We start from the raw sequence: 23,723 nt of genomic DNA, 5'->3' as shown, positions 1-23,723 counted from the left end.
ACTTTCTAATCGATCACTTGCTTCTTGTTTAAGAACCAACTCTCCATTTTAAACCTCTATCTTGTGTATTACCAACTTAATACACAAGGAATACCTGGCAGATTTCCTCCAGTCACTGTCGTGCAGCATGCACTCCTGGATGAACATGTAGCCACTTTGGAGCAATTCTAACAAAATTATCATGATATAAATTATTCACTGACTTTAAAATGTGAAAGTTGGAAATAATTGGATAGAATGTAAAAAGAAATAAAGTAGGAAGTAAGTATTCTAGAATGGAACATTTTGGGGTAATTTAAATCAACATTTCACAAGAAAAATTGCTCAACCTTTCCATTATTGCAGAAATGTTGAATTGTTTGTGTAAAATTTAGAAGTCCTTTAAAAAAAAAAGAGACGGTCCAAAATATGAGTTCCTGATTCCTAAATAAGATCCGGAAAAGTCCGAAAACAACAAAGCTGTAAAATGTGTTCGTTGCCCTTTAATCCTTTGATTAATGGATCATATTTAATTAATTTTCCACGATAAGTGCCGTTGGACAAGTGGCAGTTATCAATTGTTTTTAAAAAGCAGTGAAGAATAGAAAACTTGACTGCCCCCAGGAGGTGATTCAGCTAAACCAGAGTAAAAACCAGAGTTCCCGCGGCTGTGCCACTTTTCTTTATCTCGTTTCTTCGCCTTCAACTCACCAGCTCCACGTTGCGATGCCGCATGGAGGGAACGTGTTTCATTTTGTGTCTTTTTACCCTCACAGGATCATTTCAGGGAGGTGAGAATAAAAACCGCTCAATCTTTTTGTACACGAAGTTGATGTTTATCCTTTTCTTTCTTTTTTTTTTTTGTTTCCTTCATTATTTGTTTGTATCCCGATGATGAAAGCGTGTCTTCTATTTATCATTCATTAATTCATTTTGTTCATCCGATCTGAATGGATTCATTCTTTACTAGTCCGAGATGTGAACGTTTGGACTTAAAACAACCGCCTCAAACAAAGGGCTGTATATTTCCTGCTTCAATAAGCAGCTGCTGGGGTAATTTCTTATTTTATTCATTAAACTGAGGGGGATAAATTCAAACCTAGAATGGAGTCATTTCTTAAATAAACTCTCTTCTAATACTTTTACTGCTTCACACTTTTTACATGTTGAATAATATCAAGTAACTAGGAACTTAGCTACTTTAAGCTGCTTTGTTCTGACGTTTTCTATCTGCTGAGTCTGTTGTAGTTTATGGAGGGTCAGGAAATATATAAAGCATATCTGCATTATTAATATAACAACAGTGAAAGGATAAATTTGATACAGACATTTTGTCCTTCTGAAAGGCGTATCAAATGTGCTGCACTGCATATGACTTCAATACTTGGATTTCCCATTTGCTTGAATTACTACTTGGATAATTACAAATAATTGAATTGTAACTCCACCTTCAGGCTCTTTTTCCAGTTTTACTTCAGAATACAGTAATATTCCATCAGGGAGAGCCACATTTAAACTACATGATAGTTAAAGATTAACTGATTAGAGGGGTTTGTATTAACTGACAACTACAACCAAACATTCAAATACTGAAGGTTCGTTAGTTGCTAAACCAGATTGGCTTGATGACTCCACATAAACAAAAGAGCTTTAATGGATACTGACCTGTTTTGATTACAATAGATATCGCAACGGTTCTTAACCTTGATGAAAACATGAAGAAATAAATTTAACTGGAAAACTGGAAACCTAATTATTTGTACCTAAATATAAGCCAGCAAACACAAGTTTATAGTTAAATGTAAAAGGAACACCCTCTTTGAGTAATATTGTCTGATCTTAAGACCAAAATGTATTTAAATGAAATCTGTAGAAAAAAAACCACAACCAATTTCCCGCTGTAATACATTAAATAAATTAGTAAAAAAAAATATTTTACAGCTTCTAGAACCACATTAAGCTGCAGGAACTCAGTTCTGACTTCTTGTTTGTTAAATAATAGGGGAGGAATGTTGGTTTTTAATAACAAGGCTTCAGTCCATTCAGATTCCCAAACTTGTTCAGGCAGATCTGTCTCTTAAGTTCCCACTATATTATTGTGAGCAGGTTGTGTTTGAACTGCTGCAGACAGAACCCATCTCAAACTCCTGCTTTTCTGAAAGCCCTCTCAACATGAGGATCATTTTATTGACAGATTTGATCAACATCAACCAGCTGTGACTTCCCTGCTAAAAATCCAACTAAAGCAGCACTAGTTTAGTTTTTTTTTCTGGGGTATACATTTTCTATCCCTGGTCAATAAATGACAGCACGGAAATGTGGTCTGACTTTGAACATTAGAGAACCTGACAGAGACCAGATCATTTTGTTAAGTCCTGATGTGTAAATAGATTATTCCAAATTTATTTGCTGGCACTCTCTTCTATGAAATCCCAACATCTGGACTTTGAAAAACTAACAACCCATTGGACCTTTCACATCTTATAGTAGGGGTTACTAGAGAAAAGAAGAAGTGAACTAGATTCGGTTTCCTTCTTAATATAAAGTTGCGACAAACTTGGTTGTTTCTCAATCCTTGTGACGTTCCATCCTAAGAACATACAGAGAGAGTAAATCAAATCATGCTTATGGAATGATACATGATATAAATAAACATATCCTGATCCATTTTCTTTGATTTTGTCCTGCAGGTCTAGCAGTTTTGATCCAAACCCAGCAGACGGTGTTGGCAGCAGTAGGAGAAGATGCTCCTCTCAGCTGTCAGCTCCTGGAAACTAAAGACGTCCAGCAGGTCACCTGGCAGAAAGTGTTGGAGAAAACAGAGAGGAATATTGGTTCCTACAGCCAGTATTTTGGTGAAACAGTGAATCCTGGATTTAAAGATAAAGTTCGGTTTACAGAATCTGGACTGCAGAAGAACTCTATAGTTATTATTAATGTTACAGAGCAGGATGCAGGATGTTATCTCTGTCTGTTCAACACATACCCTGATGGAGCTCTGATAGCTGCAACCTGCCTAAAGGTTTATGGTGAGAACTTGACTGTATAAATTCAAAAATACTTTATTCATCCCAAAGGGAAGTTGAATGTCGTCACTCATATTGTTCAGGCTTCTATAAAGAGATCCTCATGACTGTGAGCAGAAAGGGTCTCATGTGACAATCTGCATTTCATTAACCCTCTGACTGGAGACACTGTTTCATTGTGTAACCGTCTGGTAAAGAGGATGTTCAGGATTGTCCACCATTTTCTTGACCTAGTGACAAATCCTTCTTTGTATCATCATCCCCAGAGGTTCCACAGTCGTTCCTGGAACAGAACCAGCCAACAACACATGACAACAGAAGAGATGATGCTCTCAACAACAAACTAATAGAAGATATGCAGCATCTCTCTGCAAACACTGAAGACTTCCTTTAGAAGTGAAGTCTACTCTGTCCCTTCTTGTAGCTTTACTGATCCAACTCCAGTCGAACACCGAGGTATTTATAATCCCGGACCACCTCCACTTCTAGAAGGACGGGAAAGGAGGGCAGGATGTCTGTTTGGCTGGGGACATGAGAGGATGATGATGATGATAATGATGATGATGATGATGATGATGATGATGATGGTGGTGATGATGATGAGCTTGTTCCTGAGCTGAATCTGTTGAAGAATGAGTTCAGCTCATTTGCTCTATTCAGACTTTCATTTGTCAAATTCTCATTCAGCTTGAAACTTGTGATCTTCTTCGTCCCTGATCTCACATCTCTAATATTTTTGGATTTGTCAAGAGAAGGTCTTGCTGTGAAGATGTGTGCATCTTGTTTTGTCTTGTTTTCTCTGGTAGAGCAGCTGTCAAAGTGTTGAAATGTAACTGCAGCAGATATTGAGGTGTGACTCAAGTTCACAAATGTTGCCACAAATGGTAACAACTGAACTGGTGAAATTACGCATCGTCAGCAACAGCTGTGGGTGGAATGTGAACAGATGTCAAAATATCACTCCCTTGAACGCTGTCGGTAAATAATATGGATCTAAACATGTCCTGGACGACGCCACATGTTGTTCATAAGCACCGCTAATCCGCCTCCTTTGCTTTTGCAGCTGTTCTTTAGATCTTTGTTTGCTTGTATAATTAGAAAATCCAGTAGAGAGATCTTGAAGCCATGTCTCCAAAAAATGCAGAACACTGCTTTACCAATACTCCAACTGGGTCTTTGTGAGGCCTCCTTTTCAACTGATTTGTGGTTACAGTTGAGGTATTTTTAAAAGTTTTTTCAATGTTTGGCAGTAACTCCCGTTGTAAGCCGACTTCTTGGTGTGGTTGGACACCATGACAAAAACCCAAAAGGAAATCAGTAGGAGAAAAACTGCTTACAAACTGCAAAACAATCAAAACCAGAAGGAAATGTTTTGTTTTGTTTTTTCTTTTAAATGTTTCTGGCAGAAATGGAGGAATGAAACTTTTTTAAAAAGTAAAAAGAGAAACAATGGTATGAAAGTCGTAGAGCTACTCCAACATGCTTGCATGTACCAAGAGGATTTACAAGGTTCATTTCTATAACTTAATATCAACCATGATCTCTGTTCTCTCCACAGAGCTGCATGGACCCTTCATTAACGTCAGCAGATCAAACTCTCCTCCAGGGTTGGTGGTGACCTGTTCAGCCACAGGTCAATCTGTTCCCATGGTAACGCTGACTGTTCTCCATCAGAACCTCAGTTTCTCCCACTACAACACCAACACAGAGACCAACACCAACGGTACCGTCACCTTCACCACTACAGCTCTGCTCTCAGCTCTCAGCAACACACAGGTTGGATGTTCAGTGTCAGTGGACTCTGCTGCTCCCAGAGAGCTGCTGGTCATCGTTCCTGGACTCACTGAGACGTCTGATGATGGTGAGGAACTTTCTAAGACTCATTTGTTTTTTATTTAGTCACTAATGATGTATTTTTGATTGTAAATGTTTGAATCTCTTTTACCAGGTTTGAACAAACAATCAGAGTCAGTTTTCAGAGGGTTCAGTAAGTTCATGTTCAGATTCTCACATGTTGATTTTTCACTTTGTTCTGTTGTTGAAACACATTTCATCTTCTTCCTAAAGGATGGCCACTGATTGTTGTATTCCTGATGGTCCTGATCTGTATTTGTGTTTTACAATTCAGAAGAACATTTCAGAAAAGGTACTTTAATTAAACAGTGTTTTTATCGTTAATGTCTCAGATTTGATTTGATTTAATAACTAAATTCATTCACAGGAATATGAAACCTTCAGAAAACGCCACAGACAATCAGAAGTAAGGATTTTATTTGTTCATTCCTCACAGATGGAGATTTATCTCATCTTTTGCATTCTCTATTTCCTGAACGCTATAAGGCCGATTCATTTCTGTTCATTTTGTTTTTAGTTCAGACAACTCACCAGAGTCAACCAAAGACGTCAAACCACAAACATCTGCGAGGCAGAGACGAAACAGCGACTCCCATCCATCACCATGACAACAGAATTTCCTCGTTTGAATGTTTGATTCAAAAGGAGTGATGGGGCAATTGTTTTGAAATTTTCCAAACGCATGGTGTGATCAAATAATTCTTTACTTGAGTTATTACAAAAATACTGTTCATGTCAGAAATGACTTGAAAGACGTTAACAGTCACTGCAGGAGATTCTAGTATTTCTTAAAAATGTCAAGGTATGTTTTTGATGCCAACAGTGACTAATCAATATCTGATCAAACTGATAAGGCAGCTAAACCTGAAGTTAATTGGATCAAAGCCCGTTACCAAGTTATTGTAGCAATGACTGGATATGTTTGGTACTAGTCTGATTGTTCAGATGTTAGTGTGGTATTTATTTTTTTTATGTAATTTTGGTTTTATACTTTTTTACTGTTTTTATACCTCTTTTTTTAACAAAAAATAATTCATTTTACACCTCACTAAAAAATCTCTATTGCTTTTGATCAATATTGCAGTTATTGCTAATTACTAAAATATTTTTTGAAAAACTAACAATTTAAAAACATTTTTAAAAAGCAATCAAAAAGCCTTTATATTGGTTCACATTTTAGTTTTCAAAATGTATTTCACACTAAACTTGAAAAGGGGATTTGTTCGCTTTTTTATCAGCTGAATGATCTTGATGTTAATATATGTTTTCTATTCGCCTGTAAAATCATTAAACTGTGTGTCATGGTCTTTAATGGCCCTTATCTTTGTGGTAAGAATTCTGTATTTTTGATATAATCAAGTTCAGAATAAATTGTTTACATCTCAAGCCACTGATAAACCATCAAGAGGTATTTTTTTCCCAAGGCTGAGACAAACTGCTTTCTGTCTAGACTAGAGCAGCTTTATATTTAAATAGAAATGTTTCATTTCTTGCATTCAAAAAAGATGTTACATTTAGCGTCACCTTTTGAAGAAATGTACACAAGAAGCAGGGTGGTGTTATTTTTCTGCTTTGTTAATGTATTAATATCATGAACACTAACGTGCTTCATAATAATGTTTAAAAAAAAAACACGTACAGATCTGTACATTATTTAAAAGATGATCCTAAAATAATAATTTATTTCATTCCACAGCGGAGAAGATGGAGCATACAGGTTACATCTCTATGTTTTAATTTATGTATTAGATCTACAGGTAACCAAACTGCGCACTCAACCATCAACAATAAATTCATTCTCACTTAGAGAGAGTTTTTACTGCTAATTTAAAAAGCTTGTGCGTGTCTGTGCTTGAACTATTTTGCTCTTGGTAGAAAATGCGAATAATGGGAGAAAACCTGAGGAGGAGAGAACAAAAATAATGATAATCAACCATTTATTTATTTAAAAATAAATAAGTTATTTATTTAAAACTAAAAAACAAAATTTCGTACTTTTGTCTTGACCGGACATGACAAGACATACGCGTCATAACCGGAAGTGAAAGTGTAAAAGGACGTAAGTTTTTAGCGGTGGGGGGAAATTCAAACATTTTACGCGGAAGTTGTTAAAAAACGTTTTCGTCTACATTAACTTTGTTAAAAGACGTGGTTTACTCATATTTTCAATCAGAATTAAATTCAAATTTATTTTTGGTTTCGTGCAGGCACCACTTTTTTCAGCGTCGTATTTACAATTTATGTTTGAAATTCTGGTGCACATATGGAGCTCGTACCTGCTGTACCGTTTTTATTTTTCCTGTCGGGATTTTGTAATAAAGGTAATTTCACAACATTTGTCTTTCACAGCTTTATGCTAAAATATCGCAGCTGGAGACGGTTTTGTAATTAAAAAGGTTTTTAACTTATGTATTTTGATCATGTTTTAAAATGAAAGCAAACAGCTGACAAGTCTTGGTGGGAGTTGACCCTTTCTTGTATTTGTTAAAGCATATAAAAGTTTTCAAGCTCCGCGTTTTGTCCTAATTCAAACACAAACTCAAGCATATTTAATGCAAGAGATTTTTTTTTACAGATTTAAATCTGAAAAGTGCGGCATACATTTCTGTTAAAGCTGCTTTACTTTACTATCCCTACAATACAATAAAGTGCAACCTACTGCATTACAAATAAACGTGAAATATGTGATGTTAACTGGTATTTAGGCAGAACTTGCCTTTTAATGACTACTGAACTTTACCCTTTTGCCCACTTTTACTATCAACATTGCTCATTCCTGCTCCATCTGTCGCACATCTACAACATTCAACTCGATATTGAAGCTTGTGGTTGTGACATGACAAAGTGTGAAACATCTAAAGTATATGAATCATATTGCAAGGTACTTTTGTCTTAAAACCCAGATAGAGGTCATCTGATCTCCTTCATGCAGGTCTAGCAGTTTTGATCCAAACCCAGCAGACGGTGTTGGCAGCAGTAGGAGAAGATGCTCCTCTCAGCTGTCAGCTCCTGGAAACTAAAGACGTCCAGCAGGTCACCTGGCAGAAGGTGTTGGAGAAAACAGAGAGGAATATTGGTTCCTACAGCCAGTATTTTGGTGAAACAGTGAATCCTGGATTTAAAGATAAAGTTCAGTTCACAGAATCTGGACTGCAGAAGAACTCTATAGTTATTATTAATGTTACAGAGCAGGATGCAGGATGTTATCTCTGTCTGTTCAACACATACCCTGATGGAGCTCTGATAGCTGCAACCTGCCTAAAGGTTTATGGTGAGAACCTGAAAGTATTACAGAGTTAATCTCTATAACCAGATGTTAATGCTGATCTCTGTTCTCTCCACAGAGCTGCATGGACCCTTCATTAACGTCAGCAGATCAAACTCTCCTCCAGGGTCGGTGGTGACCTGTTCAGCCACAGGTCAATCTGTTCCCATGGTAACGCTGACTGTTCTCCATCAGAACCTCAGTTTCTCCCACTACAGCACCAGCAGAGAGACCAACACCAACGGTACCGTCACCTTCACCACTACAGCTCTGCTCTCAGCTCTCAGCAACACACAGGTTGGATGTTCAGTGTCAGTGGACTCTGCTGCTCCCAGAGAGCTGCTGGTCATCGTTCCTGGACTCACTGAGACGTCTGATGATGGTGAGGAACTCTTTGGAAGGCTCTCATTGGGTTATTATTTAGTGACTGGTATATTTTACATGTTTCAATCTCATTTCTCAGGGTTGTCTAAACGATCTCCATCATATTACCACGCCCTACGTAAGTGGATGCTGAGATTCCCACATATGGAGTTTCCAGTTCTTCCTGTTGTTGAAACGTATTTCATCTCTCTCTCTTTTTCTCTAAAGATTGGCCTTTGATTGTTTCAGTAATGCCAGCTGTGATTTGTTTAGCTATCCTGCTCAGAATAAGATATCAGAGAAGGTACGTCGATCAAACAGTGTTTTTGTTGCAGTTTTTTTTTCCTCACTATAGTCTCAAAAACATTTCTTTGCTGACTGTTAAATCAGCTGCAGGAATAAGAAACCTTCAGAGGACACCATAGAAAATCAGAAGTAAGTATTTTATTGATCTATTTCTCCCTCACATTTCCTGCTCATATGATATAAAGACCATCAGTGTCTTACCAACATATTGTGATTAATTTTAAGGATGGACATCTCACCAGAGTCGAGCGAAAACCTCAGACAACAAACACCTGAAAAACAAAAACTAAACAGTGGGTTATACCCATCGCCATGACAACAGAAACACCACATTGATAAGGCAGCTAATCCTGAAGTTAATTGGATCAAATTTTTATTGTTTCCAGTGATGCTTTGTTTGGTTTTGGCACCAAATTTGATCAAAGATGGTGACAAAACATTTCTTATAAAGACGCTATTGGACATTAAAAAAAAGCCTCCTGCACCTTTTCAAGCATTACCTGATTATTTCCTGTTTTTGTTGTTGTTGTTGTTGTTTTTTAAGTAATGGAGATCCCATTTGCTTGTTTACAAGTGGGTTTTTTTTGTTTGTTTTGTTTTTACAAAACTAAATACTATCTTTTAAATATCTTCACACCAGGTGACTAATAGAGAAGAATGTGTTTTTTTTTTTTTTTTGCTGAAGGTAATCTGCATAATGAATTGGACAAATGTTGAAGTTGCTGCTGCTGATTCAAAAGAAAATGCAAATTCATACTTGATTTTTTATTATTATTTTTATATATTTTTTTATCTTTGCAAACTTTCATGAGGATGTAAAACCAGAAAGAAAAATGTTATAATTAGATATTGAAATACAATAATGAGAAATTAAGATTTTTGTGTTTTTTTTTCTTTTACATACATTTGAAACAATGTGAACTTAGAATTACAGGCAAAGGAAAACAAAGTATCATATACAAACAGATGTAAAAAAAAAAAAAAAAAAAAAAGAAAAAAAAGACAACATTTCTTAAATATGACCGAACTGCGAATGAATTTTGTATTTTCTCTACAAAGAAAAAACTAAATGCTCATATTGTTTTTATATTTTGTGCTTTGAAGTGAAAACCAATTTTACTCGTTTTTTATGTCTTTTTAATATATTTGATATATTTCAATAGTTTGTAATTTTAAAAAGAAAAAATAATACAAAAATACTTCATTTTTGTATCATTTTTGTAATATGGCCACTGGAGGTCGCTGTGTATTTCAGATTAAAATGCATTTCCTCCAGGTTTTGTCAGATGTTTTTCTCTGCTACTGATGCGGCTGTAAGTTTAATTCACGCATTAATAAATGAGTGTTTTCTTACTGGACGTCATTGTCTGTGTTATGATTTTCTCTACGGTTCTGTAGCTTTTATTGTCGTCAAAAACCCAACAGAAAGTGAAAGTAGATTAAGGGCGCATGCGGCGGCGATTCTCCACGGGGGGGAAAAAAAGTCCAAATAATTTATTTAAACATAAGCGATTAGAATACTGCTTCATTTATACGTTCGTTTGCGCGCAAGCGCCACCTCTTCTCTTCCGCATTGCTGCCCAAGACCGCACGGATTTGAAATTCAGGCGCGCAAAATGTCACGTTCTGCTCTCATTTTATTTTTCTCGTTGGGAATCCTTATAAAAGGTAAGATCAGAACATTTTGTCTTCCACAGCTGTTTTGAGTTTTGCAGTATGTAAAGGCGTGTTGCACAAACTTCTATTATACGTTACAAAAGCCAGATACAGATGGCATGATCTCCTTCATGCAGGTTTAGAGGCTGCGATTGAAACCCAGCAGATCGTGTTGGCAGCAGCGGGAGACCAGGCTTCTCTGAGCTGTCAGCTCTCGAAAAGCAAAGATGTCCTCCAAGTCACCTGGCAGAAAGTCCTCCCCGTCGGAGAGAGGAACCTCGCCACTTATACCAAGAAGTTTGGTTCTAGAGTGAGTTCTGATCTGAAGGAGAAGATGGATTTTCAGTACGAATCTCTGCAGAGCTGCTCCATGGTGATCAGGAAGACAACGCATCAGGATGAAGGCTGCTACAGATGTTTGTTTAACTCTTATTCTGAAGGAGCGCTGATCGGCAGGACCTGCCTAAAACTCTATGGTGAGTGAAGAGCAGCAGAACATCTGCAGATCTGTAACAACACAACACCTTTCTCAAAAGACATTTGAGCTCTATAGACAAATACGTTTAATAAATCATAAAAGTATTGTCTAGCACCATACAGAAATAAAAAAAGTTTCAGTAGTGTGGCATAGCATTTTCCTAGTAATGACCTTGTTTCATATATTTTAATGTTAAATTGAGAGCTTTCTGACGGTTTTTGTTTAAAACTGACTGATAAACCAGCGGCTAACTCAGCCCTCAATATAATTCAAAGCAATCAGTTGCCTGTAAGAATGAGCAGACAGAGTCCATGTGTGTGAAATCTGAGCTGAGTAGGAATCCTGTTTCATACTGTTTAGCGCCGCATGCAGATCTAGAGGAGTAAAAAAAAAGCAGTGTTTTTGAAACTGACAACCTGCTATCAGCGGATGACCAACGAAGAAGAAATCATTGTTGAACGACGGCTATAGTTGTTGGAGGTTATAATGTTACAAAATTACAAGGCCCTTCAGCATTTCTTCTTTTCTTCCGCTTGCAGAGCTGCATGGACCCTTCATTAACGTCAGTAGATCAAACTCTCATCCAGGGTCGGTTGTGACCTGTTCAGCCACAGGTCGACCTGTTCCCATGGTAACGCTGACTGTTCTCCATCCGGACCTCGTCTTCTCCCAATACAGCACCAGCAGAGAGACCAACACCAACGGTACCGTCACCTTCACCACTACAGCTCTGCTCTCAGCTCTCAGTACCACACAGGTTGGATGTTCAGTGTCAGTGGACTCTGCTGCTCCCAGAGAGCTGCTGGTCATCGTTCCTGGACTCACTGAGACGTCAGATTATGGTGAGGAACTTTCTAAAACTCTCAATTTATAGACTGATGATCAGGTTGAGATTCTCAAGTTTTCTTTCTTTCACAGAGCAAGAGAAACAAAATAGTTTGAGTTATGATGAGAGCCAGGAGTCTAAAGGCCTGAGTAAGTTTTCTTGTGTAAAAGTTTGACTTCCATTTCCTGTGTTGATCCGTTAACATTTCTCTTCTTTTTCTCCAAGAAATTCTCTTGATCCTTGGAGTTGTCGCTGTTATAGTTTTGACTTGTTGTGGTGTTGCACTTATCGCCCTCTGGAGACACAAACGTGTCCAAAACAGGTAATTTTCTTCAATTAGCTTTTTTAATGCGTGCCATAGAAAAAATATCTTAAATTCTGATTACTGCTTTGTTCACAGAGACGATGAGAATATCAAAACACCAATAAGACCAGGACGTGCAGACAGGTGAGAACATTTTGTAGCAGAACAAACATTTGCTGTTTGACTTTGATCCCAGACCTGTTCACTCTCAATCCTAAAACATTTATTAGGTTAAGATTTCATTCAGTTTATGAAGCAATACCACAGTGGTACTTTTTATTCCTCATATATGCAGGGTAAACTGACATAATGTGAATATTTTAGTTGCATATTTGCATTTTAAAGCTTTTTCTCAATGCAGACGGCAATAAAATGATGCTCTTTTTTCCAAACACATCACAGATTCTCCACTTTAGAGAGTCATGATGCTTGAGGTTAATTCCTCTCATTGTCTTAAGATCTCCTGTCATGTATTACTTATTTGCATCATTTAATCTTTTAATTAAATATAATTTTATGTTCTGCCGCCTGCCTGGGCCAGATCTCCTTACTATTAATATTCAAAATAATTTTTACAGGAACGTAACACCTTTGAACTCGACGAATGAGATTAAACAGAGACTTTCTGCCAAGAAAAGTCCACAGAACGACGACCTCAAAGCATTTTCTTCGGCGGCAAAAAGGCTGTTTTGATGACCTCTGACCTGACAGATTGACATCAGCGTTAAAGATCCAGTTGATCATTCAAAGTTGATGAAAACTGAATGGATCCCGTTTGGAAATCTATTTGGTTGGATAAACTACACACTTTGTATTTCCTTTGAATTCATGTAAAGGAAATTTGCTGAAAATTTTCTATATAAGTAAAATCACTATATTTCAAGATGTGTGTAAAGCTGTTCTGTACCTTCTCTTATTATTGATTTTTGTTGTCCTAAAGGAGATGAATGTATTTTGTATGCTTAGTTACAGCTTATTTGCTTTAAATGTTTTCTTCCGATGTCTGGTTAACAGCAGAACAACCTGTTTAAATCACCATATTGTGAAATAATCTACTCCTTTGCACATTTTGAGTATAAAGATTTTTATCTCTGAGAAAATACATTTAACCATGAAATGCATTTTTTCTTCTTTTTTATCTACCTTAACTTCTTCTTTCAAAGGAACATTAAAGGAGTGTAAGATTCACTTGACAGCCCTTTTGAGTCACTGCTAAGCAAAATAAGCACATTTACGCTGTCAACTTTATCCTTGTTTTGTTTGCATGTATTATTTTTACTTGACTGCACATAAAGACATTCCCTTTAATTCTCGATTTCTTTTTTCTCTATAATCTATTTATTTTATTTGTACGCTGTAATCAAAGACTGCATCCGAAAAGAAAATAATTAAAAGGAAAAAAAACAAAGACTCAAATATAGGAGCGTCACACCTGTACGGAGGCGCAGATGTTGTCACGTGACTCGTGACACACCTGTTTGTTTCCGTCCAGCTCGAAATAAACAGGCAGAACAGGAAGTATGAAATATGAAGACTTCCTAAAGGACAGCAAAAAATGTTTCATCCTCTTATAACCAGCTGCTTTTTAATTGCCAACTTCTTTCACACGGGTGAGAAACTGATTTGTTTTAACAGACCGAAGCGGATTAGCTAATCTTTCCTAAGTTTTTTGTTTTCCTTTCGTTTTCGTCTTTTTTTTTTTTTTTTTTTTTTTTTTTTTGCATTGGATGGATTTTATCTTAAACACGATTTCAGGAAATTTATTGAGCGGCCACAACGCAATAATTTGAGGTTTTCTTAATATTTTTAGCAAACAGTTTATTTCTACAGGGAAGAGCGTTTATTATTCCTCGTCTAAAAATTCACTCTATGTTTTGTCAAACGTAGAGTGACTTGCGCAATTAATTAATGTACAATTTACAATAATAATAATAATCCCTCTTTAAGGGCCCATTTTATGGTTTAATTTGAAATAGCATAGCATTTAGTCCAAAAAGTGTAAAGAAATTATTTAAATTTTTTTGTTGAGATTTCTTCAAGTTCACAAGACTTGGTAATTTTGAAAATTGCTATGTTAATAATATGAATAATATGATTTAAGGTTTCCACAATCTGATTATGACATTAACCCATTTTATTCAGAAAGTTTGAGAGGAACTAGAAAGAACAGATAATTATATTCCTTTATTATTATATTCTCTTTATTCCTTTCAGGTCAGTCGGCTGTAATAGAAACAACAGAAACTGTTTGGGCAGCAGAGGGAGACCAGGCTTCTCTGAGCTGTCGGCTCACTGAGGATAAAGATGTTCTCCAGATCACCTGGCAGAAAGTTCTGCACATTGGAGAGAGGAACCTCGCCACTTATACCAAGAAGTTTGGTTCCAGAGTGAACCCAGGTCTGGAGGAGAAGATGGATTTTCAGTATGAATCTCTGCAGAGCTGCTCCATGGTGATCAGGAAGACGACGCATCAGGATGAAGGCTGCTACCGCTGTTTGTTTAACACCTATCCTAAAGGAGCGCTGATAGGCTGGACCTGTTTAAAACTCTGTGGTGAGTGAAGAGCAGCAGAACATCTGCAGATGGTTAACTCTTCTCTGTATGATCTAACATTTCTCATTTCCACAGAGCTGCATGGACCCTTTGTTGACGTCAGCAGATCAAACTCTCCTCCAGGGTCGGTTGTGACCTGTTCAGCCACAGGTCGATCTGTTCCCATAGTAACGCTGACTGTTCTCCATCAGAACCTCAGCTTCTCCCACTACAACACCAGCAGAGTGACCAACACCAACGGTACCGTCACCTTCACCACTACAGCTCTGCTCTCAGCCCTCAATACCACACAGGTTGAATGTTCAGTGTCAGTGCAAACTGATGCTCTCAGAGAGCTGCTGGTCATCGTTCCTGGACTCACAGAAACGTCTGGAGATGGTGAGGAACTTTCTAAAACTCTCAATTTATAGACTGATGATCTGTTTGGGATTCTGATCCATGAGGTTCTCTCACCAGGTTTGGATGTAGGACCTGGTTCAAGTTACTTCACTGTTGGTAAGTTCAGGCTGAGGTTTCAGTTTTTACATTTCTTCTTGTTGAATTGATCACATCAACATGTCTTCCTGTTTGTCCAAAGGATTGTGTGTAGCAGCTGTGTTGTTGTTTGTGGTCTGTGTTGCTGCTCTCATCTCTGTGCTGCTCAGAAAATGGCCAGAGAAAAGGTACTTTTCTTACCTCACTTCAGTAAATGTTTCAATCAAATGATTAATACGTGTATGATGAAAATATCTTTGTATCACAGGGAAAAAGAAAAAGCATTGGACTATTTGGAGTAAGATCATTTTTATTGTTATTCCTCCTTAACACCAATATTTATTCTGCTCTCTCAAGGTAACAAACCTGCAGTTGCACTAAGGTATCCAAATATCCTGTTTTAACCTCATTTAGTGTCCCTCGCGTTACGCAATTTGTAAATTCCTTTCCTTCCTTAAAATGACCCAAAATATGAATTTATATCAAAGGAAATTTACGGCACAAATGTGCTTTTCAGTCTTCTAAGAAGTCTTCCAGTTAGAGTGATGCCTAACTAGAACAGCAATTTATTTCATAAACATAAAGAGAAATCTGCAAAGAAAGTTGGACTACATCTACAATAGAACATTAGAGCTGTTGTGATATTTTAAACATGTCATGTTTTTATTTATTCCACGTGCTTTGACTGTTGATAAGTTTTAAACCTACTTTGCAGAAAAGAGTTTAGAAGCTGCATGGATGGAAAAGAGATGCAGGACGCTACAGATCAGACAATGGCCGACATGAGGTTGGTATGATGTTAAGTGGAAGTAGGAGTAGCTACGTCATTGGAACTGGATATATTTTGAATCACAGAGGGAAAGTGAAGATGCATCAGAAGTTGTTTGCAACATTTTAAAAGTTTAACCTACTTCTACATTGACTACTATCTCAATTTTCTTTGAATTTCAAGCACTGCAGATTTATGTAACCTTTAACTCAGGGGTCTCAGACTCGCGGCCCGCGGGCCAACTGCGGCCCTCGGGACGATAGTTTGTGGCCCCCACCTTAATATGAAAGTTTAATGTTAGTGTGGCCCGCGAGCAGTGATGTCAGTAACGCGTTAATTTGTAACGCGTTACTGACGTCGGACCACTTTTTTCAGTAATCTAACGTGTTGCTATTTCAAATCCAGTAGTCAGACTACAGTTACTTATCAAAATCATTTTTGCGTTACTATCTTCTTTTGTAATTTAATCGTATTTCCTCTACTCGTCTTGTCGAGTGACCGACGTCTCTATGCGACAGAAATGTAAACAATGGAGGGAGATGCGCATTTTGTTGGTGGAAAAACTGGAACTATTTTGAGATTCTGCCGCCAAGTCCGATTATTATAAACGGCTTTGGGCTTCCTTTTTTTAAAAGTCGCTTGCAGATTTAATGAGTGGCGGGTTGCGCTTTTTGGGCTCGTTTTTGAACGTGAAGTTGCTCATTTGGGCTTGGAAATAAGCAGAGACTCATAATAAATCCCAGAATTTGTTCGTCATTAAGGTAGTTTTACTCAGTCTCTCCTGTTCATCATTTCTCAGATGATCCGTCCCGCTGTGTCTTTAATGTCAAGTTAATATATTACCTCTCAATGACGTCGAGTTTCGCGTTGCGCTCCAGAAAACAAACATCGAGACCAATATGAACAGCGCAATAAACGTGAAAACAGCCACGAATGAACGTGTCCGTAGTTTCCAATAATTATAATGGCAACTTAATTCTAATTATTAATACTAAGATAAGTGTCGCAAATCTGTGCAGCCATCTGAGCTGTGGAGCTGCAGGAGGAGCTCTGTGCGCTGTGACACCAAATGCAGGGCCGTAACGCAGAACCTGGAGGCTGGGGGGGAGGGAAGGGTGGGGGCTTTAAAATCCTTCTCAGAGTTTTCCAGACAACAGTGGACCACACAAACTACTCACGTTTTTTATTTTTCTACAATCTCCTCTTCAGTTCAACCTTATCAGTGGAGACACATTGTTGATGTTACCATTATAAAATAGCTTACAAAAAAGTATTGGCAAAGCTCAATGTGATTTTCACAGGAGGCGGAGCGTTGTTGTTAGCAGCTGCTGAAAGTAACTAAAAAGTTACTTTTAATGTAACTTAGTTACTTTCCAAATCAAGTAGTCAGTAATCTAACTAAGTTACTTTTTCAAGGAGTAATCAGTAGTTCGATTAAAGTTACTTTTTCAAAGTAACTATGCCAACACTGCCTGCGAGTTTGATATGATTGGCACTTTTCAGTGTTGTGTGCGGAGCTGAACTAACTTACCAATCACAGTGCTTCAAATGGAGCTCATTGACCCGCAGTGCCACTCTGAACTCAAAGCCAAGTTCAGGGAGGTGAGTGGAAAAGCAGACAAGCTTGGGCAATTTTGAGAGAATTGCCACCCAGCTTCCCTGAGCTTTCCCAATGTTCAAGCGGACCATGTGTCTTTTGTGAGCACATACTTGTGCGAAAAGCTCTTCTCTACCTTGAACTTCAATAAGTCCAAGTACAGGTCCAGACTTACTGACGAGCATCTTCAAGCTCTACTTAGGGTCTCAACTGCCTCCTCCCTTAAGCCAAATGTGGCTCGGCTATGCGAGAGGAAGCGCTGCCAGACCTCTAGCAGTAAGAAGTAGGCAGAAGAAACAGTTTATAAACTGTTATATTCATAACAGTTTATGTTCAATGTTCCATTCATGTTCAGAAAGTTAAAGGTTAAAGAACTGTTAATACAGCCATTTGAATCTGAATTATAATAATTACATTTATCTAGTCTTCTATAGCTGCTGTGTTATTATTATATTTTATTTATTTATTACTGATTAATTTTTTTCTTATGAATTGTTAATTTATTTATTTTTTCATCTTATTTTGTGTTTAAAAAATAAAAATAAAGACATTTGATAACATTGGAATGTTTTTGTAAGAGCTTTTCTTGTGGAAAACCCGATGCGGCCCAGCCTCACCCAGACTCTACCTCCATTGGCCCCCAGGGAAATTGAGTTTGAGACCCCTGCTTTAACTAGAACATTTAATCTGTCATTATGTCTTCTTCTCATCTGATGTGCTCATCAGATTTAACTCACTTTGTTTCAAATGCATGAAAACAAATGGCAAAAGAAACAAACAATAGCACAAAATAATATTCTCTGTTGTTGTTTTCAGTGTTGTGGACCTTCCTCTGGTACCCATGAAAGTGACAGAGATCGCACGTTCTCCAGAATGCCTAAGACAACGCTGCAACAAAAACCAGCCGTCAGCAGACAAACCTGGAGAAAAATCTGACACTGAAATCATTAACCATGAAAAAAACTAACTGAGCCTCTAGTTTGTGGTGGAGGAGATGAAACAGCCACACCTGAGGTCAAAGGTTGTGGGAGAAGAACTTATTGTGAGGTTAGGCTCTCTGGTCAGATGTTTCCATGACGCCCTGGAGGGACGGCGTTTCTCTGATGTTCTGAGAGTTTGGGATTCCTCCAAAGGAGCGATTCCTCCACGACACGACCCTGAACTAATGGGAAGATGATGGATGATTTAAAAGACTTTAATCATTTCAACACAAGACTGGGGTTTTTTATTAGTTAAATCATAAATTTTGATATTTATTTTTTTTAAAACAAAAACTAATTCCTTTATGGATAATTTTCTTTGTTTTAATTTTCCCTTTGTATGCATTAATATTTGTACTGTTTCATAGCCATAAATAAAGCATTTCATATCAATATATCATAGAATTGCATATCAGTTTCTTTTGATTACAAAGTAGTTATTTTGCTGAATTAAACATTTTGGTTGGAGCCATGAAGGAGTGATTTATTAATTTTGGCAAACTTTTTCTGATTGCAGGTTATGAATAAATGCTCGGTAGCATTTATTGGCTTTAAAATCTGGAACATGTGGATATGAAACAAACATGCTAACGTGCAAAATGGTGCAAGGCAGAAATCAACACTTGTGACAAAAACACATTACCATAAAGGCTTATGGAAAGTCCCGACAACAATTGGTGTGATGATGTTCTCTTTAAAGTTTCATGATGTACTCAATTTTTCTACTTTCTAGTATTTCTAGAACTACAGGGTTTGTTGTCATTGTTGGCAACCAGACTGAAAATGATTGAAAAATCAGCCAAAAATGGAAAGAGATGCTTTGATGCTACTGAAAAACTGAAAATGGTTCCCAATAAGTATTTTCAGTTATTAAAATAAAGTGTCCAAATATGCTTCTGCTTTTCTTTAGAACTGAACAAGTAGAGTCAAAATCTTCTGATTTGCTTTTTATATAAGGTTTGAAAAACTTGGTGCAACTTTTTTTTTTGACTTAATTGCGATGCAAAGTTTGAAATGATAAGATCCAAATATTGTTTTATGTAGTCATTTTTATAAAAACATGTCAAAGAATTATTTAACAAATCAGATTTTGTTACTCCACGTTTAGCGGGCGGCCTTTCCAAGTAAACTCAGCTTCTTGCTTGGATTTGTTGACCAAATAAAATCGCTGATTCTAGACAAATCCGTATAACGACTGATGACGCTGTTTCTATTCTTTATTTTTTTGATCTGACACCTGGTGACGCGATGACGTCACGTGCACGCATCTGCGATTCAGGAGCTGTGGCTCTTTAAACTTTCTGTTAACAATGCAACACGCTGCAATCGTCAGCTGCGTTTTTATTAGCAGCTTTCTTCACACAGGTAAGGAGAAATTAATAATTTGTGTTTTTTTTATTAGATGTAGCGACTTATTTCGTCAACTTTTTAAAGTTTCTATTGTCGAAATGTCCCCAAATGTGTGAAATGCGCAACCTTAGTGAGTTATACGACGACAAACAGCAAATTATTTACAATTTATTGCTAATATTTGAAGCATTTGTCCAGGCTTTATAAGGAGCAGCAGGTGAGATGCTGAGGAAGGTTGGGGAGAAAGGAAAAAAAAATCAGAGTTCCGTGTTTTCAGAAAAACACGGAAGTTTGTTGAATTCGTGGTATGACCGGAAGTAATAACGTTCACGAGAACGAGCCATCTTACTAGTTGTAATTATAATAATTGTTATAATCATTATTATAATTGTAAAAGTTTAACAGAAAGCGTTTTGACTAAACGTGACGGTTACGCTGGTACGTAAACAGTCGTGACGCAGTTACAGAGCGTCACCTGTTTACATTTTTCAAATCGCAGCCACACATTTCAGCGTATTCTATAAAAGAAAACAAAGATGTGCTTAGTTAAGAAAATAAAAGAAAAATTATTCATGACACAGCAAACGTGGAAGAATCGCAGCATATGAGTTACGGTATTACGTATTTTGGAGGTGGGATTAATTAAGCTTTGTCTTCTTTTTGAGTAGATATCAACGTTTTGTTATTGTTAGTATTATTCTTATATATTTTTGTTTTCTTCTTAATAATTTAGTTTTTTCTTGGACATTCTGTACATTCTAAATAATTTAAATATTTGGTTTCATTTTTATTTCAGTACTACAGCATCAAATAAGGAAGTTGAGGTTAAATGTTAAAATTGCATAAATATATATAGTCCATCAGGAAAAGATAACTCATCTTAAGGTTAGTGATGTATTCAAGTCTCCATTTTATTGGCCAGAACTTTTTGATGTCAATATTTAGAGCCTTAGTTCTGGAAACGTTTCTTTCAGGTCAATCGGCTGTAATAGAAACAAAGAAAACTGTTTGGGCAGCAGAGGGAGACCAGGCTTCTCTGAGCTGTCGGCTCACTGAGGATAAAAATGTTCTCCAGATCACCTGGCAGAAAGTTCTGCCTGGCAGAGAGAGGAACCTCACCACTTATACCAAGAAGTTTGGTTCTAGAGTGAGTTCTGATCTGAAGGAGAAGATGGATTTTCAGTACGAATCTCTGCAGAGCTGCTCCATGGTGATCAGGAAGGCGACGCATCAGGATGAAGGCTGCTACCGCTGTTTGTTTAACACCTATCCTAAAGGAGCGCTGATAGGCTGGACCTGTTTAAAACTCTATGGTGAGTGAAGAGCAGCAGAACATCTGCAGATGGTTAACTCTTCTCTGTATGATGTAACATTTCTCATTTCCACAGAGCTGCATGGACCCTTCATTAACGTCAGCAGATCAAACTCTCCTCCAGGGTCGGTGGTGACCTGTTCAGCCACAGGTCGATCTGTTCCCATAGTAACGCTGACTGTTCTCCATCAGAACCTCAGCTTCTCCCAATACAACACCAGCAGAGAGACCAACACCAACGGTACCGTCACCTTCACCACTACAGCTCTGCTCTCGGCCCTCAATACCACACAGGTTGAATGTTCAGTGTCAGTGCAAACTGATGCTCTCAGAGAGCTGCTGGTCATCGTTCCTGGACTCACAGATTTGTCTGATGGTAAGAAACTCTTTTAATAACTGAGAAACCATTAACCTCCTTGAATACGTTTTCAACTCTGTAAGACTGCAGCTGTGACAGAAAATAGGTTTTAGATGTTATTGTTAACCACCGCAAAGGTGAGACTGATGGTCACTTTGTGGTTCTGATTTTTGGACTCGTTTAGATGAAGACTTTGAGTCTGATGACAAGGACGTAGGTAAGCTCACAATCAGGCGCTGGAGTATTTTTAAGCATTCAGAAATGTCGCTAAAATCTGTTGCTCTTTCTCCCAAGGACGGCCTGTAGCTGTTGCAGTGGGATTACTTGTGTTTCTCTCTGGAACTTTAGGGATTTTATCCATGTTGTGGGTCATAAAAACACATCAGAACAGGTAACTATTGTCAGACAGCTTTATCGTTTTGACAAAACATTTTTTGTTTTTCCTCTTTCTTAAATTCTGCATGTGTCACACAGGATGAAGAAAAACCCTACAGAACAAACCAGAAATAATCAGTAAGAGTCTTATTTATTTTTTATTTGCTCTGAATATTCTTAATATCACATTTGCTCCACAGTATAATGGTATATTTATCTTTCCTTGTGTTCATTTGTAAAAGTTTCTCATCCAAATCTGGTTTTTGTTTCTTTTTAAGGTCTGAAGAGTATCCGATACCTGAAAAGGACGAGAAACAGCCAGTTTTCCTGATTAACAGACAAAGTAGCAAGCAGCAATCACCTACAACTCCAACAATACCTGATATAGAAAGCTGTCCACCCGAGGGCATGAAACTACATCAAAAACTAATCGCCAAGAAATCTAACTAACATAACAAACCACTTGACTTGTATTTCAATGTTTAATGCAAGATGTTTTCTCACTTCCTGAAAAGTTGCTCTTTTAGAGATCGATTGTTTCTGTCTGTCAGCAGCCATGTTCCCTCTTTAACTGTTGGCTTCATTGAAGCTCATCCACGTTTCCTGCATGTAGTCAATAATTATGGAGCAAAAACACTCACAGTAGAAAAAAACCCAAACACAATTTATTCTTTTTGCGATTATGTACACTACATGCTAACTGGAGCTCTGTAGTTACAATAGAGGTGGCTCTAAAAACTATTGGATAAAAAAAACAAAACATTGTTCTCTATAGTTTTGTTTTGCTACTGTGACATAAGGAGCCATCTTAAATAATGTCCGGAGAAGCTAAAAAAGCCTTTATTATTAGTGTATGTCTGTATTTTTAGTATTTTGAACACAGTTGAGTTCGTCAGTTTTTATATATATGTATATGTGTAAAGAGAGAGACCATTTGTGTTCAAATACGGTGTTTATTGTTTTCCTTAAATTTAAATGGAAAGGCATACGATTTTACAAATGTACAGTTTTTATATGAACATACGGAGATACAGAGAGTAAGTTTGTTTTTCCTACTTTTTAATAATTCTTTGCAATACATTAGATACAGAAACGGAAAGCCTGTTTATTTAGTTAAATAGCGGCACGTGTTAAATTTTGCACAAGAGAAATGCAAGTTTTAAATGAGCCGAGTGAACAACCTTTACCTCATTACTGCTATAAGCAAAACAGACTTTGAGTTTCTTGCATTATGGAGAAAAAAAAACTGCAACAGCAGGATTTGATATATTTATATTTTTTAAATAATAGATGAAGACAATTTTTCATCTCCAAATTAAAACGTTTTTTGCTACTTTGTGAACATTTTAAGCAAAAAATAAATAAGTGGAAATTCCTAAAGCCTGTGTATGTGCTCTGTGGTTTTGCTGCTTCGTATTCTTACAGGATTTTTGTTCTGATGCAGAAGAAATTCATAAAATAAAGTAACAACTTCATTGATATGTGCAATGCACAAGGGAGAAAGCAGTAAAGTCACCTGTTTAAGCAATAACATAGTCTGGCTTTTAGACTGTTTAGTAAAAAACACAAAAGAACATTAGAACCGACAGGTCTGCCTCTTAGTTTGAACAGTGAAGGCAGAACATTAAGAGTCAGTTAAAATTAGTTGAAAATAAATCTGCTTGCCAATGACTGTTCAATTTAATTAAACACACATGCGGCGATGTTTTAAGCATTTGAAAATGCTTCCTCATTATTAATATTAATACGTATTATTTAATTTTTGCTAAAACAATTTATTTAAAATTTTATAAAAGCAACAACAAAAAAAAACAAATAACTTAAAGTGTAATTTTTCACTCCAGCTGTAACAGGTTTCTGACAGGAAAATGGGTTTTGGGGAGAGAAATGATGGGAGA

General features: G+C 37.1%; 5 protein-coding genes across 9 annotated transcripts; all 5 read left to right on the top strand.

Moving 5' to 3' along the window:
- Positions 1-628: 628 nt before the first annotated feature.
- On the top strand, positions 629-6,249 carry LOC122827438 (OX-2 membrane glycoprotein-like). 2 transcript variants are annotated; one of them, XM_044110411.1, is made up of 8 exons: positions 644-770; positions 2,670-3,008; positions 4,564-4,866; positions 4,954-4,992; positions 5,073-5,151; positions 5,227-5,265; positions 5,377-5,498; positions 5,539-6,249. In XM_044110411.1, the coding sequence occupies exons 1-7, from the start codon at positions 713-715 to the stop codon at positions 5,465-5,467; spliced, it is 948 nt and encodes a 315-aa protein (XP_043966346.1). In that variant the 5' UTR covers positions 644-712; the 3' UTR covers positions 5,468-5,498; positions 5,539-6,249. The 2 variants fall into 2 exon arrangements, with proteins under 2 accessions (XP_043966345.1, XP_043966346.1); XM_044110410.1 differs by having other exon boundaries at positions 629-770; positions 5,377-6,249.
- A 321-nt stretch (positions 6,250-6,570) lies between these two features.
- Positions 6,571-10,151, top strand: LOC122827437 (OX-2 membrane glycoprotein-like). The gene is made up of 7 exons (XM_044110409.1): positions 6,571-7,180; positions 7,792-8,130; positions 8,204-8,506; positions 8,588-8,626; positions 8,716-8,791; positions 8,878-8,922; positions 9,019-10,151. Exons 1-7 carry the CDS (start codon positions 7,123-7,125, stop codon positions 9,107-9,109), a joined length of 951 nt encoding a protein of 316 aa, XP_043966344.1. The 5' UTR covers positions 6,571-7,122; the 3' UTR covers positions 9,110-10,151.
- A 105-nt stretch (positions 10,152-10,256) lies between these two features.
- LOC122827436 (OX-2 membrane glycoprotein-like) lies at positions 10,257-13,365 on the top strand. 2 transcript variants are annotated; one of them, XM_044110407.1, is made up of 7 exons: positions 10,257-10,461; positions 10,587-10,925; positions 11,467-11,769; positions 11,846-11,902; positions 11,979-12,075; positions 12,154-12,201; positions 12,636-13,365. In XM_044110407.1, the coding sequence occupies exons 1-7, from the start codon at positions 10,410-10,412 to the stop codon at positions 12,748-12,750; spliced, it is 1,011 nt and encodes a 336-aa protein (XP_043966342.1). In that variant the 5' UTR covers positions 10,257-10,409; the 3' UTR covers positions 12,751-13,365. The 2 variants fall into 2 exon arrangements, with proteins under 2 accessions (XP_043966342.1, XP_043966343.1); XM_044110408.1 differs by lacking the exon at positions 11,846-11,902.
- Positions 13,366-13,493: 128 nt separating this feature from the next.
- On the top strand, positions 13,494-18,825 carry LOC122827434 (OX-2 membrane glycoprotein-like). Its single transcript, XM_044110402.1, has 8 exons — positions 13,494-13,667; positions 14,272-14,610; positions 14,686-14,988; positions 15,067-15,105; positions 15,188-15,272; positions 15,353-15,382; positions 15,800-15,871; positions 18,267-18,825. Exons 1-8 carry the CDS (start codon positions 13,613-13,615, stop codon positions 18,415-18,417), a joined length of 1,074 nt encoding a protein of 357 aa, XP_043966337.1. The 5' UTR covers positions 13,494-13,612; the 3' UTR covers positions 18,418-18,825.
- Positions 18,826-19,672: 847 nt separating this feature from the next.
- Positions 19,673-23,201, top strand: LOC122827435 (OX-2 membrane glycoprotein-like). 3 transcript variants are annotated; one of them, XM_044110403.1, is made up of 7 exons: positions 19,673-19,795; positions 20,755-21,093; positions 21,169-21,468; positions 21,635-21,667; positions 21,745-21,841; positions 21,925-21,963; positions 22,104-23,201. In XM_044110403.1, exons 1-7 carry the CDS (start codon positions 19,741-19,743, stop codon positions 22,273-22,275), a joined length of 1,035 nt encoding a protein of 344 aa, XP_043966338.1. In that variant the 5' UTR covers positions 19,673-19,740; the 3' UTR covers positions 22,276-23,201. The 3 variants fall into 3 exon arrangements, with proteins under 3 accessions (XP_043966338.1, XP_043966341.1, XP_043966339.1); XM_044110406.1 differs by having other exon boundaries at positions 19,707-19,795; positions 20,979-21,093; XM_044110404.1 differs by lacking the exon at positions 19,673-19,795 and adding an exon at positions 20,527-20,665.
- The last annotated feature ends 522 nt before the right edge of the window (positions 23,202-23,723 follow it).

Source organism: Gambusia affinis, linkage group LG24, assembly GCF_019740435.1.
Source record: "Gambusia affinis linkage group LG24, SWU_Gaff_1.0, whole genome shotgun sequence".
Taxonomy (NCBI): domain Eukaryota; kingdom Metazoa; phylum Chordata; class Actinopteri; order Cyprinodontiformes; family Poeciliidae; genus Gambusia; species Gambusia affinis.
Note: the sequence above shows the minus strand (reverse complement) of the source record. Positions and strands in the feature narration are given on the sequence as shown.

What these genes read in the sequence shown, in the direction of transcription:
- LOC122827438 (XM_044110410.1), top strand. Translation starts at nt 713, where the DNA reads ATGGAGGGAACGTGTTTCATTTTGTGTCTTTTTACCCTCACAGGATCA. An exon ending in GTCAGTTTTCAGAGGGTTCA is followed by an intron (nt 4,993 to 5,072) that starts GTAAGTTCATGT and finishes TTCTTCCTAAAG; the next exon opens with GATGGCCACTGATTGTTGTA. An exon ending in AACGCCACAGACAATCAGAA is followed by an intron (nt 5,266 to 5,376) that starts GTAAGGATTTTA and finishes TTTTGTTTTTAG; the next exon opens with TTCAGACAACTCACCAGAGT.
- LOC122827437 (XM_044110409.1), top strand. Translation starts at nt 7,123, where the DNA reads ATGGAGCTCGTACCTGCTGTACCGTTTTTATTTTTCCTGTCGGGATTT. An exon ending in CACTGAGACGTCTGATGATG is followed by an intron (nt 8,507 to 8,587) that starts GTGAGGAACTCT and finishes CTCATTTCTCAG; the next exon opens with GGTTGTCTAAACGATCTCCA. An exon ending in AGAATAAGATATCAGAGAAG is followed by an intron (nt 8,792 to 8,877) that starts GTACGTCGATCA and finishes CTGTTAAATCAG; the next exon opens with CTGCAGGAATAAGAAACCTT.
- LOC122827436 (XM_044110407.1), top strand. Translation starts at nt 10,410, where the DNA reads ATGTCACGTTCTGCTCTCATTTTATTTTTCTCGTTGGGAATCCTTATA. An exon ending in GTTGGGAATCCTTATAAAAG is followed by an intron (nt 10,462 to 10,586) that starts GTAAGATCAGAA and finishes TCCTTCATGCAG; the next exon opens with GTTTAGAGGCTGCGATTGAA. An exon ending in GACCTGCCTAAAACTCTATG is followed by an intron (nt 10,926 to 11,466) that starts GTGAGTGAAGAG and finishes TTCCGCTTGCAG; the next exon opens with AGCTGCATGGACCCTTCATT.
- LOC122827434 (XM_044110402.1), top strand. Translation starts at nt 13,613, where the DNA reads ATGTTTCATCCTCTTATAACCAGCTGCTTTTTAATTGCCAACTTCTTT. An exon ending in TTCAAGTTACTTCACTGTTG is followed by an intron (nt 15,106 to 15,187) that starts GTAAGTTCAGGC and finishes GTTTGTCCAAAG; the next exon opens with GATTGTGTGTAGCAGCTGTG. An exon ending in CAGACAATGGCCGACATGAG is followed by an intron (nt 15,872 to 18,266) that starts GTTGGTATGATG and finishes TGTTGTTTTCAG; the next exon opens with TGTTGTGGACCTTCCTCTGG.
- LOC122827435 (XM_044110403.1), top strand. Translation starts at nt 19,741, where the DNA reads ATGCAACACGCTGCAATCGTCAGCTGCGTTTTTATTAGCAGCTTTCTT. An exon ending in GACCTGTTTAAAACTCTATG is followed by an intron (nt 21,094 to 21,168) that starts GTGAGTGAAGAG and finishes TCATTTCCACAG; the next exon opens with AGCTGCATGGACCCTTCATT. An exon ending in GTCTGATGACAAGGACGTAG is followed by an intron (nt 21,668 to 21,744) that starts GTAAGCTCACAA and finishes CTTTCTCCCAAG; the next exon opens with GACGGCCTGTAGCTGTTGCA.